At 36.2% G+C, this 25,112-nt stretch overlaps 1 protein-coding gene across 4 annotated transcripts in view; it reads right to left on the bottom strand.

Annotated features, from left to right (window-relative positions):
- The window catches only part of farp2 (FERM, RhoGEF and pleckstrin domain protein 2), an 84,896-nt gene that overhangs the window by 2,023 nt on the left and 57,761 nt on the right, over positions 1-25,112 (bottom strand). The window contains exons 14-26 of one of the 4 annotated variants that reach the window (XM_067459566.1): positions 17,618-17,805; positions 16,310-16,399; positions 15,969-16,102; positions 15,814-15,895; positions 15,441-15,678; positions 15,217-15,347; positions 11,711-11,779; positions 11,542-11,631; positions 9,241-9,323; positions 8,184-8,302; positions 7,832-7,995; positions 893-1,000; positions 371-522 (exon numbers count right to left, since the gene is read on the bottom strand). In XM_067459566.1, the coding sequence (XP_067315667.1) occupies positions 371-522; positions 893-1,000; positions 7,832-7,995; positions 8,184-8,302; positions 9,241-9,323; positions 11,542-11,631; positions 11,711-11,779; positions 15,217-15,347; positions 15,441-15,678; positions 15,814-15,895; positions 15,969-16,102; positions 16,310-16,399; positions 17,618-17,805 (1,648 nt within the window). Of the gene's footprint in view, positions 1-370; positions 523-891; positions 1,001-6,224; positions 6,365-7,831; positions 7,996-8,183; positions 8,303-9,240; positions 9,324-11,541; positions 11,632-11,710; positions 11,780-15,216; positions 15,348-15,440; positions 15,679-15,813; positions 15,896-15,968; positions 16,103-16,309; positions 16,400-17,617; positions 17,806-25,112 lie in introns of those variants that run through there. The other 3 variants (XM_067459567.1, XM_067459568.1, XM_067459569.1) reach the window with 3 other exon arrangements.

Raw genomic sequence — 25,112 nt, 5'->3', positions numbered from 1 at the left:
TGAAAGAAGAATGTCATATACACCTAGGATGGCTTTAGGGTGTGTAAATCATGGGCTTATTTTAATTTTTGGGGGGATTTAACCCTTTAATAACAATAAAATAAAGCCCCCCACTAATAAGTATTTTGCATAATGTGCATGTAATGTTAATAATTTACTTAATACTTTTCCTTGGTAAGCAGATTTCTTTCAAAAACCATCACAAAATATTCTGCCCAACCTCGAACATTTACATGATTACATTAATTCAACAAATGATCGAATCATTCAAATGATACACTGGAATCAATTGACACCCCTAAAATTGAGTAATTAATATGTAAACCAATAGTATGATCTTATGTTAAAACATATATTTAAATAACATTACCTTTCAAATGTATACTCGCTCTCTGCCCTGAAGAAGTAAACATGGGATTTGAACTGCAGCTTGAAGACGTACTCCTTATGGATGCTATCCGATTCCCCTGGGGTGCTGACTGTGTAACCTAGCAACGGCAGACTAGCCAGAGGGAAGTCATCCTGGGACAAAAACAAGAATTCATTATTAATGATCAATTATTCAGACTTCAAGACCTCCTACAGGAAGTTTACAGTGTATCCAGAGTATTCAAATCGCTTCACTCTAATTGGTGCCAAAGGGGCTTCAACAAATTGAGCATTATGTACATTTTCCCCCAGAATTTTTTTACTTTTTAATACATTACATAGGATATTGCTTGTAGAATTTTGAGGAAAATAATGAATTTAATCAATTTTGGAATAATGCTGTAACATAAAATGTGGAAAAAGCAAAGCGCTGTGAATGCTTTCTTTCAGTATGCACTGTAAGCTTTCAGAATGAACATTGCATACATTAAATCCATATATATCAATATACATATTTCAATACCTGATGTGTCTTATAAAAGAAGAGGCAGAAGTTGGTAAAGACGACCCAGAGTTTCTGCCAGCCGTTGCTGTTCTTGAACTTCCTTAGGAGGTAACCAGACAGCTGGTTCTGCAATGGAAGTTAAAAATGTAACTGCTACAACAGTGCAAACCCTCATTCACAAAGGACTAGCAGTAGTGTTTAATGAAATGTACACTGAGTGAACAAGCTAAGGGAAAGTGTACCAGTTCCAAAAATAGATTAAAAAAAATACAAAAATAGAGGAAGAACAATTCATAATAGAAAGTTTTAATTTCACCTGCAGAGCTTGTATACACAGATTGTTACGGGTTATGAGAGAAATACTGTCTAGAGGGGGTGGTAACTAACTTTGCAGCAAAAAAAGCAGTCATCCATTTTCAAAAAGAGTTGCAGATCTATTGTATCATGAGTGACAGAGAAAGTTGGTGAAGTGTCATCTTAATCATTATAGCTCTGGAATCTGGAAAATTAGCGTTTTTTCATTTTATTTTTGTTATGTATCTGTTTGAGTAAAATTAACATGTTTTCAGTAGTTTGTAGAATAAATAAAACATTTATTCCAAATAATACAGGTCCTTCTCAAAAAATAGCATATTGTGATAAAGTTCATTATTTTCCATAATGTAATGATAAAAATAAAAATGTCATATATTTTAGATTTATTGCACACCAACTGAAATATTTCAGGTCTTTTATTGTTTTTATACTGATGATTTTGGCATACAGCTCATGAAAACCCAAAATTCCTGTCTCAAAAAATTAGCATATCATGAAAAGGTTCTCTAAACGAGCTATTAACCTAATCATCTGAATCAACCAATTAACTTTAAACACCTGCAAAAGATTCCTGAGGCTTTTAAAAACTCCCAGCCTGGTTCATTACTCAAAACCGCAATCATGGGTAAGACTGCCGACCTGACTGCTGTCCAGAAGGCCATCATTGACACCCTCAAGCGAGAGGGTAAGACACAGAAAGAAATTTCTGAACAAATAGGCTGTTCCCAGAGTGCTGTATCAAGGCACCTCAGTGAGAAGTCTGTGGGAAGGAAAAAGTGTGGCAAAAAATGCTGCACAACGAGAAGAGGTGACCGGACCCTGAGGAAGATTGTGGAGAAGGACCGGTTCCAGACCTTGGGGGACCTGCAGAAGCAGTGGACTGAGTCTGGAGTAGAAACATCCAGAGCCTCCGTGCACAGACGTGTGCAGGAAATGGGCTACAGGTGCCGCACTCCCCAGGTCAAGACACTTTTGAACCAGAAACAGCGACAGAAGCGCCTGACCTGGGCTACAGAGAAGCAGCACTGGACTGTTGCTCAAATTTTGCATGTCATTTGGAAATCAAGGTGCCAGAGTCTGGAGGAAGACTGGGGAGAAGGAAATGCCAAAATGCCTGAAGTCCAGTGTCAAGTACCCACAGTCAGTGATGGTCTGGGGTGCCATGTCAGCTGCTGGTGTTGGTCCACTGTGTTTTACCAAGGGCAGGGTCAATGCAGCTAACTATCAGGAGATTTGAGCACTTCATGCTTCCATCTGCTGAAAAGCTTTATGGAGATGAAGATTTCGTTTTTCAGCACGACCTGGCACCTGCTCACAGTGTCAAAACCACTGGTAAATGGTTTACTGGCCATGGCATTACTGTGCTCAATTGGCCTGCCAACTCTCCTGACCTGAACCCCAGAGGATCTGTGGGATATTGTGAAGAGAAAGCTGAGAGACGCAAGACCCAACGCTCTGGATGAGCTTAAAGCGAGAACTCCGGTGAGAAATGAACCTAGGGGTAATTAACAGATGGTTACCGAGTAGATCGTTCTCTGGGATGCGTTTTCATGAAAATCGAATGTAAAGAGTTTTATCTTTAAAAACAGATTAGCTTATAACGCTTGTCCATGGGGCACAGGGTAGACACAGGGTGGTAAAATTAAATCGCTAGTTAATACCACTAACAAGGCTCAAAATAGCCTCACACTAACACAGTAGCATAATAAGGGTCCCTACATGCAAACCGAAGCATTGAGAACTTTGTAAGTGTACAAACAGTTTAATAAGAAGATACTTTATAAACATAGTGCATTACACGTTCACGGACAGGCACCCTCTTGGAAAACAGTCTCGGCGAATCAATCCACAAGCGCTGTTCTAAGTGAGCTGGTCAATAGGAATTAAGTTTGTGAAATGTAATAACATGGACATTTTTATTTTTATTTATTTTCTCTGTTGTGATCAGTGTTTTCTTCCGGAAACAACGGATCATATGAGATAGGGCTGTGTATTGCCAAGAATCTGGCGATACAATACGTATCACGATACAGGGGTTACGATACAATATATTGTAATATATTGCGATATTGTAAGAGAGGCAATATATTGCGATATTTCTTTTTTTTAATAATTTAAAAGAATAAAGAACACAACCATATGCCTAAAACACGAGACAAAGTATTTTATTTAATTAATACAGTATAATTTATATCACTAATCACTATTTTGTGCAATCTGAGTTAAGTAAAATGTAAAGTGACTGCAGGATTCTTTATGTGTATATGTTTTAAAGGTCCACAGTATAGCAGTGGCTATTTAACAACAGAAAGTGCAGTCCATTTCATGACTGAATGACCGTTTGTTATATATTTAATAACGTTAAGCTATTTTCTATAAAGCAGTCTATTGTATAAAGTGCTATTTCAAGTAACGTTACTGAACTGCAGAGCTGGTCATCATATCCGCTATGATCTTTCATTCTGCTGCCACCGCTGTCAGTTTTGGTGTGTGTTTATTTTGTTACTGAGAGGAAAACGTGCAGTACATTCAATCGAAACGCTTCTCAGCAGCGCGAGTGACGTCAGGATGTTAAGCGAGCTCCGTTTCAATGTGTTTCCATAGACAGTAAAAGAAATGGACCGAGCGATCCCATTGACGTCAACGGCGAAATAATGAAGTCAACCTAGGGGCACTCACTTCCTGATGGCTGAGCGAACTGCGCAGGCTCAGACTGAGCTTGACGACGTAGATGTGATGTGAGCCTCCTGTCTGACAGCTGTAGGTCTTCTAGTAGTTGTGGAAAGTGAAAGCTGAATCACGTTGTTTAAATATTTTCTCCCGTTGCTTTTGGCTCACTATGGGCTTCTCCTCATTCTTCCCCCTTGACTTTATCAGACTTTATGTCTCCACGTCCCCCCGACGGTCTCATAGACAGTAAACGATTGCCTGCGAGCGTCTCCTCAGGTCTATACAGTAATTTCTCAACTGTGCGACAGGGTCGCGTTGGTTATGACGCAATCGTTAGCCTATTTTTACAAAAACAGCTTCTGCGGGGCGATAGTGTAAGATACAAGGTAATGGAGCCTTTTATGCATTGTCGTGTTTCTTTAGAAATAAACAATGGACAAATGGAGTCTTTAAACGTCTCAGATGTAAAGTTATTCACTGTCAAAGTGACTCAAAAATGAATGGGAGTCAATGGGATGCTAACAGCAGGTGATGGCTTGGTTAGCAATGGCAGCCCCTAGGGGTGGAACGCTTTCCGAGCGCTAGATTACCCCCTTGTGTGTTTCCAGAGTATTCGATTTTAACTTGGCCTATTTTGCAAACAAAATGATTCTTGTCGATTTCCTTAGTGGCTTCTTTTTAGCTGAAGCCAACATGAGTCCACACTTCAGCTCTGTATACTGCAGGAGCGGAATAATGCTATCGTCTTGAGAGCTGGGTTTGCTAATGTATACACTAGTGATTCACGCGCTTCTCCAGCTCCGCGTCAGTTATACGTTCTGAGATAACACTGCCATCTAGCGGTTGGGTGTTATACAGTCTGTGGTTTAAACTGAACACAAAGCCACGAATCTTGGTAATAAATAAATATATAAATATCGATACAGTGTTTTTGAGAATCGATACAGTATCGCCAAACATAATATCGCGATATTCACGTGTATCGATATTTTCTTACACCCCTAATATGAGATTCCAAGTCACAGTTCATCACTTAGCAGAGCGCTCGTGGCTCGATGAGTCGAGACTGTTTTCCAAGATAGCACCTATCCGTGAACGCGTAATGCACTATGTTTATAAAGTATCTTCTTATTAAACTGTTTGTACTCTTACAAAGTTCTCAATGCTTCGGTTTGCATGTAGGGACCCTCATTATGCTGCTGTGTTAGTGTGAGGCTATTTTTAGCCTTGTTAGTGGTATTAACTAGCGATTTAATTTTACTACCCTGTGTCTACCCTGTGCCCCATAGGCAAGCGCTATAAGCTAATCTGTTTTTAAAGATAAAACTCTTTACATTCAATTTCCATGAAAACGCATCCCAAAGAACGATCTACTCTGTAACCATCTGTTAATTCCCCCTAGGTTCATTTCTCACTGGAGTTGTCCTTTAAGGCCGCTATCGAATCATCCTGGGCCTCCATAACACCTCAGCAGTGCCACAGGCTGATCGCCTCCATGCCACGCCGCATTGAAGCAGTCATTTCTGCAAAAGGATTCCCGACCAAGTATTGAGTGCATAACTGAACATAATTATTTGAAGGTTGACATTTTTTGTATTAAAAACACTTTTCTTTTATTGGTCGGATGAAAAATGCAAATTTTTTGAGATAGGAGTTTTGGGTTTTCATGAGCTGTATGCCAAAATCATCAGTATTAAAACAATAAAAGGTGTGCAATCAATCTAAAATATATGAAAGTTTAATTTTTATCATTACATTATGGAAAATAATTAACTATCACAATATGCTAATTTTTTAGAAGGACCTGTATTATCATTTAGAGAATTATTGAGCAGAAACTGACAACTGGTCAAAATAATGAAAAATATGTTGATATACATGTTCATCATATATAATATGATATATGTTGAAAATATGTTTTCAGAGCTCGAATAATGCAAAGAAAACAATTTTAAGCACCAAAAAACAATACTAATGTTTTAATCTAGGAAGAGTTCAGAAATCAATATTTGATGGCATAACCTTGATTTCCAATCACAGCTTTCATGCGTCTTGGCATGCTCCCTATGTCGGTCACATTGATATTGGGCGACTTTATACCACTCCTGGCAAAAACATTCAAGCAGTTTGGCTTTATTTAATGGCTGGTGACCCTCTTGCTTACATTCCAGAGGTATTTGAACGAATTAATAAAACATGAAGCATGATGTAAAAACCATGAAAAATGAGGCAAAATGGATTTTGATAATTGAGGATCACTGTATTTTTATTTGTGAATTGTTTATCTTCAGGTGAAGGTTGACCTCAAATGTTCCTTAAATCTCTAAGATGACTATTACTGGAGGGGTTTTAACCGCACTGGTACCTGGTTCATGCGCAGGTAGTCATTGAGAGAAAGGTTCTGGTTTCTGTACCAGCACACATGTGTGATGGTGTTGGGTCTCTGGCCCTGACCGAGCAGGTACCGAGGGGGGAGCTCTGGAGAGACGGCTGGAGAACTGAATACTGAGAGCAGGCAGGCAGGCAAACAGAGCACAGGCACAGGAATAGATGTAAACAGGAAGGAGGACAGATAATGTGGTGGAGAGAAAGTGGTGAAGACAAAAAGGGCAACAAGGAGCAAAAGAGAAGAAGAACAGAAGTGTGTTAGAATGTTAGCTTTCAATCCCTGAGTGGGAGAAAAATGACAGACCAAAAATTCTTAGAAAGGAAATTGTAGCAAAAATTAGCAGCCTTGAAAATGTTCATTAAATTAAGTCACTTTAATTTCAAAAAGCAGTTACTGTTAACACAGATGAGAGATGAACAAATAGAGAGGAAAAATGTTGCCAAATTAAAAACATGGAAGGGGGAGGTGGAGAAGCTACAGGACTTGGTGTAACTGGAAAATGGAGGTAAAGAAGGGAGAGACACACACACACACACACAAAAAAAGATCCAAGAGTCTTTGCCCCTCATCCACAAGCTTCAGTTGCAGTCCAGACCTTAACAGCCAGGCTCAGAGATGTGTATGTGTGTGCGTGTACTTGTATATGTGGTTTACGAGGACACAAATGTATACAATGCTATTGGTGTTAAAAGGACACTTATGAGGTCACATAAAATGGCTTTAAAAAAACTAAAGTGTTTTTTTTTTTTTTTATTATAAAAAAAATGGCAAAGGTTTTCTGTGATAGGCTGGTAGGAATACTGTAGAGGGATAGACTATACAGTTTTTACAGTATAAAAGTCATTGTGCTAATGGAGAGTCGCTGTAAACCATATATTCAAGTGTGTGCAAATTTGGTCTGCATGTGTGTGGGCATGTCTGTCTCTGTGAAGCTCTAAACGGGTGAATTCAATATCAAGATTCTCATTAGTTAAAATAATTAATTTAACATTTAAACAATTAATTTAAGCTATTTATGATTAACATAAAACATGATAGTATTTGTTGTACTAAATTAGCAAGAAATGAACTGAATATTGTGAGTGGAAATGTGCATAGCTGATATAATAATAATAATAATAATAATAATAATAATAATAAAATATGTACTGAACTTATTTATGATCAAATTGTAAAAAAAATTATAAACTAAAATAAAACCAAACAAATAAATAAATCTATTTAAACATGAAGCCATTATAGTATATTTGTTGAACTGCATTAGCAAAAAATTTTGTTTGGAGAGGAAGAATTTTTTGCATTAGAGTACCGACAATTCTAGGTAGAAATGTTCAATAGCTGACAAAAATACTAAAAATGTAATAGCATGACTGATAAACGAACAAACAAATTTGGTCTTAATGGTCCTAAAATGCGCTGCTTTTTCATCCAAAATATTTGGTTCTTATGATTTTGGGGTGAAATGATCCACACATTTCTTTGTAAGATCAACCCAAACACATGCTAGAGTCACGTTCCTTCATTTGTACATTGCAAATTATATTCCAAGACCTCCACAATCAGGCTTTGTGTGTGTGTGCTACCTCTACAGCTAGGCTGTGGTCAGACATAGAGACGCTGGTGTTGCGGTGCCAGCACACATGCATGGTGGTGTTGGCCCTGTGGTGGCTCTGCTTGTCCAGAGAGCAGCGGGAGGAGTTCATGTCATCCTCTGACTCCTGCTCCAGAGACATCTCATCTGATGATCCTTATGATTGTGCAGAGGGAGAGGAGGAAAGGAGCAGAGTGGGGAGAGAGGGGAGGGGCAATTGGAAGGGGTGGGGTTTACATCTACTTCAGGATCAGTGATAAGGAGGCTAAGGGATAAAAACACATCACGACCTACACACGTGTGGACATGGAGGTGTACGCCTCAGGCAGGATTGAGGGACTTACTGTTGGAGCGATCGCACAGGCTTGGGTCCAACAGAAGATCTGATTTTTCCTGACATTTCTTTGACATCTCAATAGCCATGTTCAGATCTTCGATCCATTTGTTCATCTCTACTTTGGAGCTGTGGAGGAGAGAAATAGACTTACTGAAATATAAACATAAGACATAATAAAGTAATATTATATGAAGTTTAAAAGTTTGCCGTCTTAGTAAAAAAAAAAAATGTTTTTATGTTTTTGAAATAAATCTATGCTCACCAAGGCTGCATTAAATTGTAATATCGTAAAATTACAATTATAACTACATACAAAATAACTCATTTGAAAATAATTTATCCGTGTATAAACCTGGATATTCAACAGCCATTACTTTAGTCTTCAGGTCACATGATGCTTCAGAAATCAAATATGTTGTATGATATGTTTTTTAAGGATTCTTTTCTGATCAGAAGAACAGAATTTCTAATAAAATAATATATAATATAGTTAATATACGTTTAATATACGTATATAATAATATATATAATAATATACGTTTCATAAAAAGATATTAGGGTTAAGTGTAGACTTAATATTAAAGATTGATTAAAAAACTGAACCTCTGCAATTATGCAAAATATGTATTAGAAACATCTTAAATTTGGCCAGTTTTTAATAATATAGAAATTAACTCACTGAAGCTCATTATTATTTAATGTTAACTAATGAAACCTTATTGTAAAGTGTTACCAATTTTTGTTACCAAGTATTAATTTAGGATATATAACAACAACCAGTTTCCTCCAAAGAATTGTATAAATATATAAATTAATTCATATGTAAAAAAATAAAAAAATAAAAAAACTAATTATGCAAATGTATTTGGCATTACTGTGAAATATAAACTTAATTCAACAGGCTGCTAAGGCTAGTGCATTTCCAAAAAATGTTAACGGAACTGTAAATAAAATAATTAAGGAATCAAAACCCAAATCATTACATTCATTATGATTCCCAAAAGCTCAGTTGAACGCATTGCGAAAGCTGTACTGAACTCTCCTTCACATGCTCTCTGTCTCACCTGGCTGCCACCACAATGGTCCGCTGAGCAGAATATATGGTGAAACAGTGAGGGACAGACCACTCATTCTCACTCTCCTCCACCTGCAAAACATTTAAACACACAGTCTAGAGACAGGCCTCCCAGTCAAACCAAAGGGATCTGCACAACAAGCAATCTATGGCATCATGTGACTAATCCCATAGCAATACATGTCAATAATCTACTACATGTTAACATCCTGACCACTAATAATCCTCATTTCTAATGATGCCGGGAAGGGATAGCAGAAAGAAGCGAGAGGGAAGTGCAAATGTTGTGGGCAGAGGTGTTGTTTGGGATTGGGGGATTTTCTTCATACTCACCGGAGCATCCAGCACAATGAGCTGCGGGCAGGAGCGAAGCACAGACAAGGCCATTGTAACAGTATGTATTGTAAATATGTTTCTCATTTGGTAATATATACTGCCGTTACAAAGGTTTGGCGTTAGTAAAACTTTATATTTTTAAGTCTCTTATGTCAAGGCTGCATTGATTAAAAAATACAGTACAAGCAGTATTATTGTGAAATATTACAATTTAAAATAACTATGGTAATATATTTTGAAATGAAATGTCAAAAATGTCAAATCTCATGTTGTGACAAAGCTGAATTTCAGCAGCCCTTACTCTAGTCTTCAGTGTCACACCATCCTTCAGAAATCATTTTAATATGCTGTTTTGGTGCTCAAGAAACATTTCTTTTTATTATCAATTTTAGAAAATAGTTGAGCTGCTTAATAAAAATTCCGTGGTCACATTTTTTAAAGATTCTTTTATGAATAGAAAGTTCAAAAGATCAGCATTTATTTGAATATGAATATTTTTTTAACATTAAAATTATCAAAAGTGACCGTAAAACATTTATAAATGTACCCTTGCTGAGAATCAGGTGGAAAATAACACCGAATACTCCCCTCCTCCAAATGAGAGCCCCTAACACTTGTAAAAAGACCTTGTAAATGACTTTATGAACATCTTGTCTTGTATGAATTGTGGGCCAGGACAGAGTTAGTTAACATTAGATAATGCAAATACGGCCTGAAAGATCACTACTCTACGAAAACAAAGCTAAGATTTGAGACAGTGCAGATGCATAGAGAAAAAGCCAGTGTAAACGTAATTTATCACCGTCTGCCTGTGTACTTTCATCAGAGAGAAACCCAGCTAGTCCCATTAATTATAACTTCGCTTTAAAGCACCATGTTACTGAGAGAGTCCTCTTCTCATGTTTAAAGATGGGCAAATCCTCTCAGCATAGCACTTGTGCAGACTGTTTGACAATGTCATTTATCAAAAGGGCTTTTCAGACAAGAGAGATGAGAGTTATTGATGTGATAAAGATTCAACTGAGTAAAACTAAGCTGAAATGTGTGTACTTTTTGCAGGGCATGTGGGTAAAAATAGTGTTACAGAAAAAACAGTCACATTGATCAGTCAAGTAATTATGATTGATTTAGCTGCCATCTCTTTAAAACAAGCATATTACAATTAGTTCTGTAATGTCATGAACTTTATCAGTTTAGTGAATGAGTTAAAAACTTAAACACTTACTAGTAACTAACTGTGTAATATGCACAGAAAGAGTCACCAAATGAATTACTGCTAAACTGAATCAAAAGATTTGAGTAACTGGGATGAATCAAATGAATAGACACTCAATGCATCTTATATTGCTTACTTCCCAACTACATGTGAAAAACTAGAATAGTATGCCCAAATGTACAGTATTTGAAAAAGGAACAAAAAAAAAAGACCAGGAAAAAAAAGCCCCTGGCTGACCTACTACTTCTGTTGGAAATGCACAGTCGATGAACACTTTACTATCCTATGAGGCCACAGGAAAGCTTTCACCAATGGCAGGTAAGCGATACAACTGAAGCAGCAGGTCAAAATCACAAAGGCAACAAGGATGTGGTATGCATACAAACACACACACACACACACACGCACGTCAAATGTATTACCTACTCAGACAGTATCCGATTTCGGACACATTCTTTGTCATGTAATCTTTAGTTGAGTTGATTCAACTTTTGAAGATGACTCGATTCTCAAGCCCTCTGAATCTGTTCTTTTTGGGATTGACTCCCAGCCCTAACTGAACGTCATTTGCAGAACTGAACATGACATGAGATTGTGTTACAATGTGTTGAATAGTATATAACTGTTGAAATGTGTATCACTGCATAATGCATACTTTTCCACAGTATATAAGTCTATTGTATACAGTATGCAGTTTGTGAGCATTCCATTCCAAATATAATTCCTGGGAATACTCACAATCATCCCATGCAGAGGAAGCTGTCCATGAACTTTGAACTGATTGGTTGCAGTCACCCCTTTACTTGTGTACAGCAGCATGTCTGAAAACTTGAATACAAATTTTTTGGTCAGCACAGATAAAAGTTACATCAAAAACCACCAAAACAGACAAAAAGTTCAATCTTACAAGAAAAAACATCCTCTGCTGCAGACCCTTCTTGGTGAGCTTGTAAAGACAACCTTCTCTGACAAATTCCTGGAGGAAAAGCAGGAAACAAATGTAATTGCCATTCACAGTACTTTGAGATTTTATTAAAACTAATTACTGTAATGAATTATTATGCAGAAAACTGCCACTCCAGTTTCCTTGATTCTCAGGAATTCTTCATTTTGTAAGATGCTTATTTGTGAGACTGAATCTATGATGTTTGCAGTATGGTTCAGAGTCCTAACCACTACATTACTATCATCCTGCCAGGGGTGTACCACAAATCTGAGGGACGAGCAATGAGACAATGCAGTGATTGATATGGGATGATTTTAGACTCAAAATGATTAATACATTCACGCACAGTTATCCATGAACGTTTTACTATACACAAACAAATGCCTTTCAACTTGTATGTGCAAAAAACAGACTTGCATGAATGTGCTGCAGTTTGTATAAATAGAGACATTTTTGTGAATGCAAATGTTTTATTTTGCATTTGTGTAATCATTTGTGTCATCATTTGCGCATGCAACAAAGAAGATGTGCTTTTGTGGATCATGTGACACGCGTGCATTAATTGGCGTCTTTTCTGCATTGATCTCATTTGATTCATTTGGATTTTGAGACTTTCATTTCGCGTTTTCAAGCATTTCACAACCCACACACAAACAACAACCAGTGAATATGCCTGGTGCTGAGTATTAATGTATGCACAAAAACCAAATGTGCATTTCTATATTTAAACTAATACTTTACCACTTGTGTGTGCAAAATCCAGATATATATGAATGTGCAGCATTTTGTACAAATAGAGACATAACTGTGAATACAAAAATTCTGTATTAATGTTGGCCAGAATTTGTGCGTGCAAGGAGTAAGATGTGCATGTGTGGATCCGGTGACGCGTGTGCATTCATGGACTCGTTTCCGAGTCGATCCTATTTGATTCATTTGGATTTTGAGACTTTCATTTCGCCAGTTTGGCCTTGCACGATCCACACACAGCTTGTCGAAGAAAACCTGCTACCACTAGATGGCGGTATCCTGCCAAAACAGACACCCGCACTGTAACGCTCATCTGCCTTTATAATGCTTAATGTTTCCAATCCTCGTTATGAAGACGAGGAATCGCTTAACAGTAGGCTAACATTAAAAAGGTATTAATAACGCATACTTTGTGTAGGCAGGCAGATTAAATCTGGTTATGAAGACAACATTTTTTATCACAATATTTTTATCCCATAGAAAACAATTATAAAATGCTTAATATGCAATATAGCGCATCTTCAATGAAGGCCTAAGTTTTAATATCATTGTCTTACTGCACTTTATTGATTATTTATTATTTGCACTTTATTGCACTTAATGTGGCTTAATTAGTCAGTGATATTAAAAGAACAATTTCTGTACATATATCACTAATAAAGAATAGGCTAGCTTTGTAGCATATATAACTACATAAAAACAGAGGAGCCCAGAATAAAGTTTTATGTTAAGCCTTTCCAAGAAACCCGCTATAAAGATAAGGCTCAACTTGGCGTAAGACAGTGCTATTAAAAGACCAAACTCCGTAAGCCTACATAGCCTACCTTATTAATAGCAGATAAAAAGAAGCCTAGAAATATGAGCAAAACTGGGGAGTTTCACGTTAAGTGTTTTCTTTCTGAGGGAGGAATTAAAATGCGTGAAACTTTGTGCATCGTATTCATATTCTAGGCTCTTATCTGTACAGTAGGCTAAGAGCCTATTATAAAAGAAAACGCTTAATGTGGCTTAATGCAGTAAAACAATATTAAAACAATCATATTCACTGGTTGTTGTTTGTGTGTGGGTTGTGAAGTGCTTGAAAACGCGAAATGAAAGTCAAAATCCAAATGAATCAAATGAGATCAATGCAGAAAAGACGCCAATTAATGCATGCGTGTCACATGATCCACAAATGCACATCTTCTTTGTTGCATGCGCAAATGATGACACACAAATGCAAAATAAAACATTTGCATTCACAAAAATGTCTCTATTTATACAAACTGCAGCACATTCATGCAAGTCTGTTTTTTGCACATACAAGTTGAAAGGCATTTGTTTGTGGATAGTAAAACGTTCATGGATAACTGTGCGTGAATGTATTAATCATTTTGAGTCTAAAATCATCCCATAGATTGAGCACAATGAGTGTTTGTATTGAGGGGACATAACTTTGACAGTGAATGGGCAACATAAATGCAGCATTTTGGGTAACCTAACCCTCTTACATACTTTGAAACATTATCTTCTAGCTTATAGATTTATCTTAAAGACTTTTACATTTACAAAGTTTAAGCCAAGCGCTGTATCTACATTTTAAAGGTCCCATGGCATGACATTTTAATTTTATGAGGTTTTTTAACATTCATATGAGTTCCCCTAGCCTGAATATTGTCCCCAAGAGGCTAGAAATATTGACCGGTGTAAACCGAGTTCTGGCTGTCTTTCTCTGCCTTTGAGAAAATGAGAGCCCAGACGAGCTGATCTTGAATTCTCCTGTTATGACATCATACCAGGAAAGGTTTACTCCCCTTCCTCTACCTTGCACGCCCAGAGAATTAGTAGAGAATGGATTCAGTTTATCAGTCACGATATCAGCAGCACAGGCTTTACCATTAAATTAATGTTTTATGCCTTCATTTGATTGCCAGAAAATTTAAATACACAACCCAGAATTTCTGAAGAAATTAATTAATAAATTTTTTTTTTTTAAAGAATTCAATTAATTAGACATGCCTTTTGATAATACAAGTTTAATTAAACCAGGGCTATTCAAATCTTACCCTGGAGGGCCAATGCGCTGCAGAGTTTAGCTCCAACCCTGATCAAACACACCCACCTGTGATTTTCTAATGATCCTGAAGACAATGATTAGCATGTTCAGGTGTGTTTGATTAGGGTTGGAGCTAAACTCTGCAGTGCATTGGCCCTCCAGGGTAAGATTTGAATAGCCCTGAATTAAACCATTAAAAACAAACAAACAAAAAAACTGGAATTTGGTAAAACAGAATTTTAAGGGAAAAAAACATTTCATAGGGCCTAAAACATACACTTTTCATAAATTTAAGTTGAATAGTCTAAGTTTCATGATTTCAATTAATTAGTAATGCTTTTTGATTATTACAATTTTATTTAACTATTAAGACGGTATCCCAAAAAATTAAACGGAAAACTGAATTTGGGGGGCTGAAATGGATTTCATAAGGCCCAATACTTAGTAAACATCTGACCATTACAATAGTGTAAATGGCTCATAACGAAGTTGCTTCTGCCTTGAAAGGGGATGTTCCGTACAACAATGCACCCACACCGCTTTGACAAAACACCACACCACACCACACCACACCACACCACACCACACCACACCACACCACACCACACCACACCACACCACACCACACCACACCACACCACACCACACAACACAACACGTCATGTACAAGGTAACTACTCACTCTTCCTGGAGCCGTAAGGTTCTCAATGCCAATCAGATCCCTTTGTAGTTCTGTCAGCTTCTGAAAGTTCTCCAGTCGAATAAGACTGCTCTGCAGCTGAGCAGCGATCTCTGCAACTTCTTTCAAGGCCTCTGCAGAAATTGATCATGTATGAGTTTATTATCATCCTCAGATTTTTTTTAAAAACAAAAAAACATTTGAGATTTATCTGGGAGCAGGCCCACCTTTGCAGTCATCGTAGTCTCTGTGCTGGGGGGCGTAATGCTTACACAGACGCTCTAGGATGAGTTTGTAGTGCATGAGTCTCTGGATGGGCTTCAGCAGGAAGGTGTTGAGAGGTAAGTAGCACACCTTCTGTAGCTCAAACTCCTTATACACAGTCTCCAATTTCTTCACACGCTTTGTGGCTTTCTCAAGCTCTGTTAACACCTCATCATGCTTCTGGAGGAAGCCTGTGAACTCCTGAGGATATGAAGGAAACAACCACAACATAAGTAAATACAATCTTACATTATGGATGATCTTTGAGTTTATCTTAGATTTTTTGTATAAACTCCCAAAGTTGTTCTTGTTTGTAGAACCAAATTATAACCTTACCTTCAGAGCACACATGTTGCGCAGCATTACATCTCCAATTCGTTGGTAATCTCCTTTTACATGGGCGTTAGAACGCCCCTCCCTGCAAACATGTGAAGATCATCAACATTTAAGGCAACAGGTTACATTGTGATAAAAATGAGAAGGACAAGTACCAGAAAGCCAGCCTTTGTTCAATTTCTTTGAGAAAGCCTCTGTGGAACTCATATATGGGGTCAATGTTGGAGAACAGGAGGGTCATGAGACCCTCAGGCATTGCGTTCTCTTTAATCACTGCACTGCGGAACCACTGAAGGGACACACACACACACACACACACACCAATGATTAGATAGTTCAAAGCCAGAACACAGCAAAAGAAAAAGATTCACAGCCCTCCTAATTGACAGAACATACAGTATACATTGTACAGACTCCACAGCACTCTTCTCCTGGCAAGCCCCACACACTAAACTTGTTATACTCATGAGTCACAGGCATAGACAGGTTTGCTCACCACTGTGATGACCTCCAGATCCTTTAGGTAAGTCCGCTCTGTTGTCAGAATCTCTTTAGCAATGAAGTAGGCTTTGTCAGTAGGATATCTCTAAAAAATTAAAGCATAATTTATAATTTAAATAATTAAAGCTCTATGATATAATATTAAAATGTAGAACTAGAACATTATTTTGTTCAAAGGTAATGTAGAACATGAAACCAATAACTTAACTTTAAAGTTAACATCTTAGACTTAGAACTTAAATTAATTCAGAACCTAGAAGTTAATGTAGAACCTAGAAGTTAATGTAGACCTCAAACTTAGAACTCAGAAGTTAACAGAAACTAATTTAGAATGTAACCTCAAACATATAAAACATTTATAAAATAGAACTTAGAACATAAACCCAGAAAGATGTCAGAAGTCAACCTCTAAGAAGAACCTAGAATTTTACTTAAATTAGCAAAGTTTAGAAATTAAAAAAGGTAATGCAAAACATAACGTATCAATGAAATTAATGTTAAAGTTAGCCCGAAACGGACTAGAAATGAACATAGCTTAGAACTTTAAGTTAATTTAAAACCTAAACATGTATCTTTGAAATAAATGTAGAACTTATTGGCCAGGTTTCACAAACAGGGCTTACATTAAACCAGGGTTAGGCCTTCGTTCAATTAGGACATTTAAGTAGCTTTTATAAACGTGCCTTAGAAAAAAAAAAAACAATACTGGTGTGCATCTTGAGACAAAACAATGACACTGATATGTTTTAAGATATATCAGTGCAAGTTGCTTTCAGTTAAAACAGCTCAAACATGGACTTAAGTCTTGGACTAGCTTAAGCCTTGTTTGTGAAACCAGGGTTCACATTTTAGAACATAGAAGTTAGTGTAGAACTTAGAACAAAGACCTTAACACAGAAATAAACATAGAAGTCAACCTTAAACACAGAACATAGAATTGTTATGAAATGAGAAGTTAGGACCAAGGCATTAACACAGAAACTAGAACTCATTTCAACTAAACTTCAATTAACTTGCCAATAATTCAAGTTAGTATTCAAGTTATATTTGAAGAGAAATTTTTTGAAGGCAGGGTATTTTAGGTTAGTTGTGCACACCTAGCAGAAAGCTGAAAAAGCTCCTTAATCACCCCACAAATCACAGGGTCGTTGTCATAACCTACAATCTATCATGTCCTATCAAAGACTATGCAAGCCAAATGGTTCTCTCACATTTCCTCAAACTTGTAAATCAAACCTAAGCATGCCCTGAGCTTTTTCAGCTCTTATTAAGGCCTGGACAGGTTGGCATGCGATCAGTGTACCTTCCTCCTGCCCTCTTCGTCTTCCTCTAGTCTGGCAGTGCCCACCTCATTCAAGATGGGACTCTGTAGGGGCGAGGGTGCCTGGCCGGGAAGACTGAGGGTGGACATCTGGAAGGAGGGCGACAGACACAGAGGACCCTTGGCATTGAAGGGAGACAGCTTTGGGCTGTCAATGGCTGTCAGTGAGTCTATGGGATGGAAAAAGAGAGGGAGATCAAACTGTTAAGACCACACGCATAATAAAAATAACGATAATAAAACAGCCAATAATATACGTTTGGGAGTTCATTGACTATTTAATAGTAATAAAAATAAAGATGTAAATAGTAACCACTTAGTTAACACCTATCAACCAAGGTAGTAACAATGTCTTCAATTTGGGAGAGAGTTCAAAGTAAAAAAAAAAAAAGATTGAGTAGAATAAGAGAATAAGAGTCGAGATTGAGTAGTTTGCATCACTGCATGTTACTGTGGGCCGTTAAACCTATCCAGCGTAATACAGTGGTCAAATATTAAATATTTTGCTACTTATATCTTACTTGTATACTTGTAACATATCTTACTAAAAACACATAGTATATTGTAAAAACTAAAAAATTTCCACTAGAATTCACACTTGTCTTCAATGTCAACATTAAGCCCCGCCTTCTTTGATCTGATTGGCCATCAATTTAACATTGAAGAGCGTTGTTAGACCGCTGTGCGTCTTGCCTCAATGCATATGGTGGTTATGCCCCTGCCCTTAACATGCTGGCAACCACTAGGAACAAGCTATAAACTGCAAATGCAATAAAAACAACACAGGGCATTCTTCATGCTCATTCAGTAAGCCTGTCAACTTGCCCTGAATCTGACAGATCAAACAGGCGATTTAAAGTGCTTTAATATAACATGGCAAATTTGAGGAAATATTTGGTCAACAACAGAGCCATATACTTTTGCTATTTGGACAAAGCAGAACATCAAATGATATAATATACCAGGACATATGGCCGTTCCCACACTTTCACACACTTAAAACACCTATGAGAGAAAAATCACATACATTTCCTTTACCACAGATTATTTAATAAAATTAGTTAAAAAAAAAATAAATAAATAAGATAAGAAACCTGAAAACAAAAGCTAGATAGCACTACGCCTATTTAAAGAGTGACAAATGCGAGAAGGGGGGAAATGGTTTCTTCCTCAAAGAGGAGCAGCTCACGGGGGAAAACAAGAATGTAGAGGCTGGGCATAAACAAGGAACTCCAGATAGAAAAAGGTGGCTTTACGACCCGGAAATAATTCCTGCAAGGGATTATCAGCAATACTGCTGGGCTGGTGAGCCGGCAGTGGTTTACAGTTTAACTGGAGTGTCCCAGCGGGGATGACATAGGAGAAGAGGGGAGGGATAGAGGGGGTCTGGAGCCGGGGTTTGGCAACCAGCCTAAGCAAACAGCGCTCTACACTAGATCGAGGCTGTGGAATGTAGCATAAGAAGTGTATCTGAGACTCTAAAACAACAGAAAGACTTGTGCTAGATTGTTTGTATTTTCCCATTTTGTATCAAATCCAAATGATAGTTCATTATGGTTATAAACTATAGATGAGAAACGTCTGTGTCAGAACTGTGTTAACTAGCAACTTAAAGTTACAGCAAAAACAACATCTGTCCTGAGCTATTGCATGAAGTGATCATAAACAATATTTTATATGCACTTTGTGTACACATTAATACAATCATTATCTGTTGCTCATAAATGTAAAAGAACATTTAAATATATAGACACAAAGAACAGAATTTAATTCACTCCCACTGTAAAACCTTTTAACCTATTTAGTAACTTATATGTAACTAAACAATGAGAGTGAAAAATTATTATCTGAACTTATATGTTAAGAATAATGTAGAGCAGTGTTGCTATTAAATAAAACCAACAAAAATCCTACCTATTCATCCATTAATATAATATAATATAATATAATATAATATAATATAATATAATATAATATAATATAATATAATATAATATAATATATACATAAAACATGAAAAACTTAAAATAGAAATCATAAGTATGGGTTGAAGTACTAAAAAAAGGAAAAAACTAAACAAAAACAATAACATTAAACTAAAAATGCCACTTAAAAATGACAAACTTTAAATAAAGTGAACATTGAAAATATAAAAAGTAATTAAATAAATTAAGTAATCCTATAATAGTTCTGAAATGCAACAATGTAAATGAACCACAGGGTCAACAAAGAATCAACACATGAAGGCAAATGGACATCTGATATAGTCTCAGCATTAGGCACTGTTTATGGATTTTGCTTATTTATGTCCGGCTGGCTGGTACAATATTTGCAACCACTTACTCTTAAGATTTGTACAAGCTTAAACAAATTAAGTTACTTGAATTAGTAATAAAAGACCAGGACATTATCCTACACAGAAGTTAGCTTTCAGTGCCATACCCATGATCTCGATTGATCATTTGCAACATCTAACATATAGGTAGAAGAATCAGAATGATGCCAGACATCGGGTCTCCTGCAGCCTCTGCCATTATGGTGCTATACATTAACTAAACATTGTGTTCCTACTTTCTTGCCCATCAGCTGTTTTTTCTCTAAGACTCTGTGTTCCACCATAAACTCTCAAAGATATTATGATGAATAGGTGGCTCAAGATGTCGTTGACAGTGGGCACTGGTCCATGCCATTAAGAATAGCTCCTTAAATATAAAACCAATCAAAATAAAACTACAAACCACAAATCCTGAAAAAACGATTAAGGTCAAATCCTCAACAAAAAAACCCCAGAAAAACATTTCAGCAGTTTAAGAAAACTAGATTTTAATGAACACCATTTCATGGTTAAAAAAAGGTTTGGTATGGACACAGGTCACAAGAGGGGATGATGTAGTTGATGTTTTTGCCACTGGTTTCACTTGAAATAATTTAAAAAAGGGGAGAAAAAAAGTCTGAAATCTTACCCAAAAGTATTTTTTTTTATTTCAAAAGGGAAATATATGAAACGTACACACACATATAAGTACACTATTTTCACATTAGTACATTAAGGACCTTTTATTTGCATTAATAGCTCTTAATGTCAAATTAAAATTTACAAAATTATGTATACCGAGGAAGCAAAAAGCAAAGCACAAGTCAGGAAAAGAAAGTTGAGGCAAATCTGGTCAGGTTCTCTCTTATTAAATCCCCTAAAGCACTTAGAATATATAACCTTAAAAAAACCCCACTAAAATATTGTTTCTGATGCAGTAATATGATTCATTATTACTTAATGTATAATAATAATATTACTATTTGAAATACTTTACATGTGTTTGTATGAAAAGCCAGATAAACGGTATGATTTACTTAAATAAATCAAGCTTCTTTAACTTCACTAATTAATTGGACCGAATCTGTTCAGGTCACTTGAACATCAGGACTGAATCTCATAAAAAAGGTTTGTAGTTTGTTATAAATACCAAAAACAAAATTGCATTTTAGATCTTTGTTACAATGGTTTTACAATACTACATTGTAAGAAATGTTCCCTACCAATAATGTTTATTTTGCATCTTTTACAAGGAACACACAAAAAAAAAAACCTACATTTATCTGCCAAGATTTAAAGTGTGCATATCAATCTAGGGAGATAAAAAATATGGTGTACTTCATTTCTTAAGGACTGAATCTTCCATCAAAAAGGAGTTAAGCATGCGTTTTAAAATGAAGTTCTAGCGTATAAATGGTTAATAACAATATAATAATCATGATCCATGATATGTAAAAAAGCTCTTCAGAGACAGTGTGAAGTTAAAACACTGATAGACCACGGACAGAGTGGCAGAACGGTCATGTAACGGGAACACATCCATGATTTGAGATGACGCATTTGATAGAAACAAGACCTGAGTTAAATAAAAAGTGTTTTCATAAAGATAAAAGAGGTCTTATAAAGTGGCTTTATGTGTTAAATGGACACTCAAATCTAAACTATAACAGCCCTCATAAAGCAAATACTGTGGATAAAATGAGAGAAGATCACACATCCTAAGAATACGGGAATCCATTAATTCTCGCTTTGTGATGTTTAAGTAAAAACAGGCCAAATTCCTGAATTGCAGTTATTTACTTTGTTAAATAATACGATGTTAAGTTTGACTTCACAGGTCACTTGATAAAGTAGTTTTGGCAACACAAAAAATAATAATAATAATAATGGTCAATACAAACAGAAAGTCAAAGTCATTGTGTCCATGAAGGGAGATCTGAGAACTCAGCTGATGTGAAGGAAGCACTGTTAGGTGGATGGCCAAATGGTACCTTGCCCAGAGTTTAAGAGCAGCCCAGGCCTGCCCTCGCTGGTGGGAGTAGAGAGAGGCTCCTGTGGTTTAAAATCGGATGCAAATAAAAACTAAACGGGCCATATTTCGCTTGCTCTCAAAATGACAATGAGAATGAATTCTTATAGTTAATACTAAATGTTGTTCTACAAAATCTGTATTACAAAATTGTTCACCTTAGTAGCAAATGAAAACCAAAAAAAACCTTCAATGGAATTTAGTTCAGTTTTGAGTGTCATTCAGGAGAGTCAGCGTATTGACAGGGGAATAACCTATACTGGGGTTGAGAAAGCGAATGTAACGCATTTGAATCATTAAATGGAACTGCCTAAAAAATGCAAAGGACAGAAAAGTCTGAATCACATAGTGAAGTTAAGCGGAGTATGGCAGGATAGTAAATGGGATTTCAAGAAAAGAGGAGGAAATGACATCAATATAAAGACACTGCCTGCGTTTCATCTTGAGCTCACAGAACTCAATGTACTCATGGCACTCAGACAGTGTTATTCACTCCAGACCCCAGAACAGAAACCCAAAGCATTTATGCGGTCTGGATGTCATTCAAAAACACAACTGCACAGAGCTGATGTTACCTATTAAGGCACTGTGTAATACTTATTATTAGGAGCGCCATTTATTTGAATGTATTAAGTGAGGCGTTATTAGGCAATTAAAGATCAAGTTAAATCAAAGGAGACACCCAAAGGTAATAAGCATAGACAAAAGATTCAGGAACACGTCCAAGTGCCTCGAAAGCAAATCAAAGTGCTCCAAAAGCAAACCTGCAGTAGAAATCATTGAGAGAATATAGCCAGAAAGACACAAAAAATACAGTAAAAAATAAAATAAAAAGTACTTCACTGATTTATAATACCTGAATCACCGAATCATGTTGCTGAAGCTATTTTATATAAAAAAAACAAGTTCACCAATTTTGTATAAAACAAAATAGTTCTTAAACTTAAAGTAAGAAATGTTCACTACATTCACAGAAATGTGTCAGAACTGCTCATACGGTTTATGATGATAACTTTTTACATGATCAGACCATTATTGTGATAGGGACAGCTTTGACTCTGGTTTTATAGTTCTACATGCTCCTATGTGCATACATACTGTGCGTGAGGTTAGGATAAGTTAAGAAGTTCTAGATTACATTCACTTTTTTAGCAGTGGTATTGACAGCACATTACAATACTCAACCACTTACATTCTTTAATGAAAGTAAAAATCAACATGATTGTCCAAAAGTTTGGGGTCAGTATGTTTTTTTTTGCAAAACATTTTTTTTGTAATTTTATTATTGCATCAAATTGATCAAAAGTGACAGTAAAAGACATCCATTACAAAATATTTTTATTTCAAATAACTATTAACTATCCATTCACTGAAGTATCCTGAAAAAAGCATTATGCTTTCTAAAAAAATATTCAGCAGCACGGTTTTCAGCACTGATGATATTAAGAAATGTTTCTTGAGCACCAAATCTGTAATGGTTCCTGAAAATTCAGCTTTGGCATCAAAGGAATAAATTACATTTTATAACAGAATAAAAAAAAAAAAGTTATATTTTAAATAATAAAACGTTACTGTTTTTATGGTATCTTTAAATCAAATAAATGCAGTCATTGTAAGCATAATAATGTGTCCTAACCAGATATGACAATTCCCTGACATGCATGTATTTTTTTTCCCCCGGATGTATATTTTTTATGTTAATCAGTTTGTCCTAACCAGCCATGACAGCTATACACAACAATTCTATTTTAGAAATGGTTTCTATTTCTCTGTGATTTTATGACTGGTACGACAACATACAAAGTATCATAATGATAAATCGCAGGATTTGTTTAAATGCTTTAATGTTAAAAGCATCTAATATACGTTTGAATATCATTTTGCACGACCTTTATAGTCATACAGAAAGCGACAAGGGATAATTCACCTTAGATCTTGAAAATAAATTAAAGGAAATAAGAACGTTGAAACTGTGAACTTAAGGTGAACAAACAAGTCTATTCTAATAAAAGATTGTTTCAGTTCCTCAGTATGATTTTTGAACTGTGTTAAAATGGTGTAAGAATTAAAAGTGCCGACCCACATGCTCATCGGATTGGCTGTGATTTTTGATCAATTTTGTCTAGTCGCACCGTGTCTGGTGTGGACAGATAAATTGCTTATTGCTGGAATCTTACTTAGGGGTAAGATTGGTTACGATGTAGAATTATTTAAAAAGCAGAGAAAAAAAAAAATCTTACTGACCCAAACTTTTGAACTTGTGCAAGCTCCTACATTTCTCTAAATGCAGAATGTGGGTTAATTGCTACAATATTCTACAACAAAAATATGGCATCATAGGCTTACACTGCAAAGCAGCATGCACAGATCGGAACTTACTCAAATGTTAAAAATATATAAAGTCAAAACACATTTTTTTTAAAAGTGAAATTTACAAATGGCTGGAACTGGATACCAAAAGAGTGCTTTTGACATTCCGTTTACACACATGCAACAAGGTCCAATCCGTGCCAGTGTTTGTCAGTGTAAAAGCAGTCATATAGTCAATAGGATAAGAGATGCATACATGTCTGAAATTTAAACAGCAGGGGGCAGAGTGGAGAGAACACACAAAAATAAGTTCGGCTCAAATTTGCTCTTGATAGCAATGGCTGTCAGCTCCACTGCTAATTAAATCACAGCCCTGAGTAGAGTGGCTCATTACTGGAATAGACTCAGTTATCCTGATGTAAAAGTACCTGTATGCATGTAAAGCTTATCTTAGTAATGTGTATTTTTTCCTTGCTCATATTCAATATTCATATTCAGCTTTCCTTTTCAGACAATTCGCTACAGTGGTGGAATGAATATTTTAACTTTTTCGGACCCCCTTTATGTCAAAACTTTTAAAAGGGACAAGAACTTCCCAAAAATAATTGCAAATGAACATATGATAAGCTTATCATTGAGTCAAAACTAAACCTAACCTTTGTTTAGATTTCCTTTTGATTTATTTATGTTTACAACGTAATACTTTGTATGCAATAGATTTGATGTTCACTTTGAGAAGTTGGAAAGTTCTTTACTCGGGGAGATGTGGTACGGATATCACGATTCTAGGTGATATATCCATTTAATTCTCCCCTTCAAAGGGT

The sequence above is a fragment of the Pseudorasbora parva genome, chromosome 12, assembly GCF_024679245.1.
Source record: "Pseudorasbora parva isolate DD20220531a chromosome 12, ASM2467924v1, whole genome shotgun sequence".
NCBI lineage: Eukaryota > Metazoa > Chordata > Actinopteri > Cypriniformes > Gobionidae > Pseudorasbora > Pseudorasbora parva.
The sequence above is the reverse complement of the archived record's forward strand: the minus strand, read 5'-3'. Positions and strand labels throughout refer to the sequence as shown.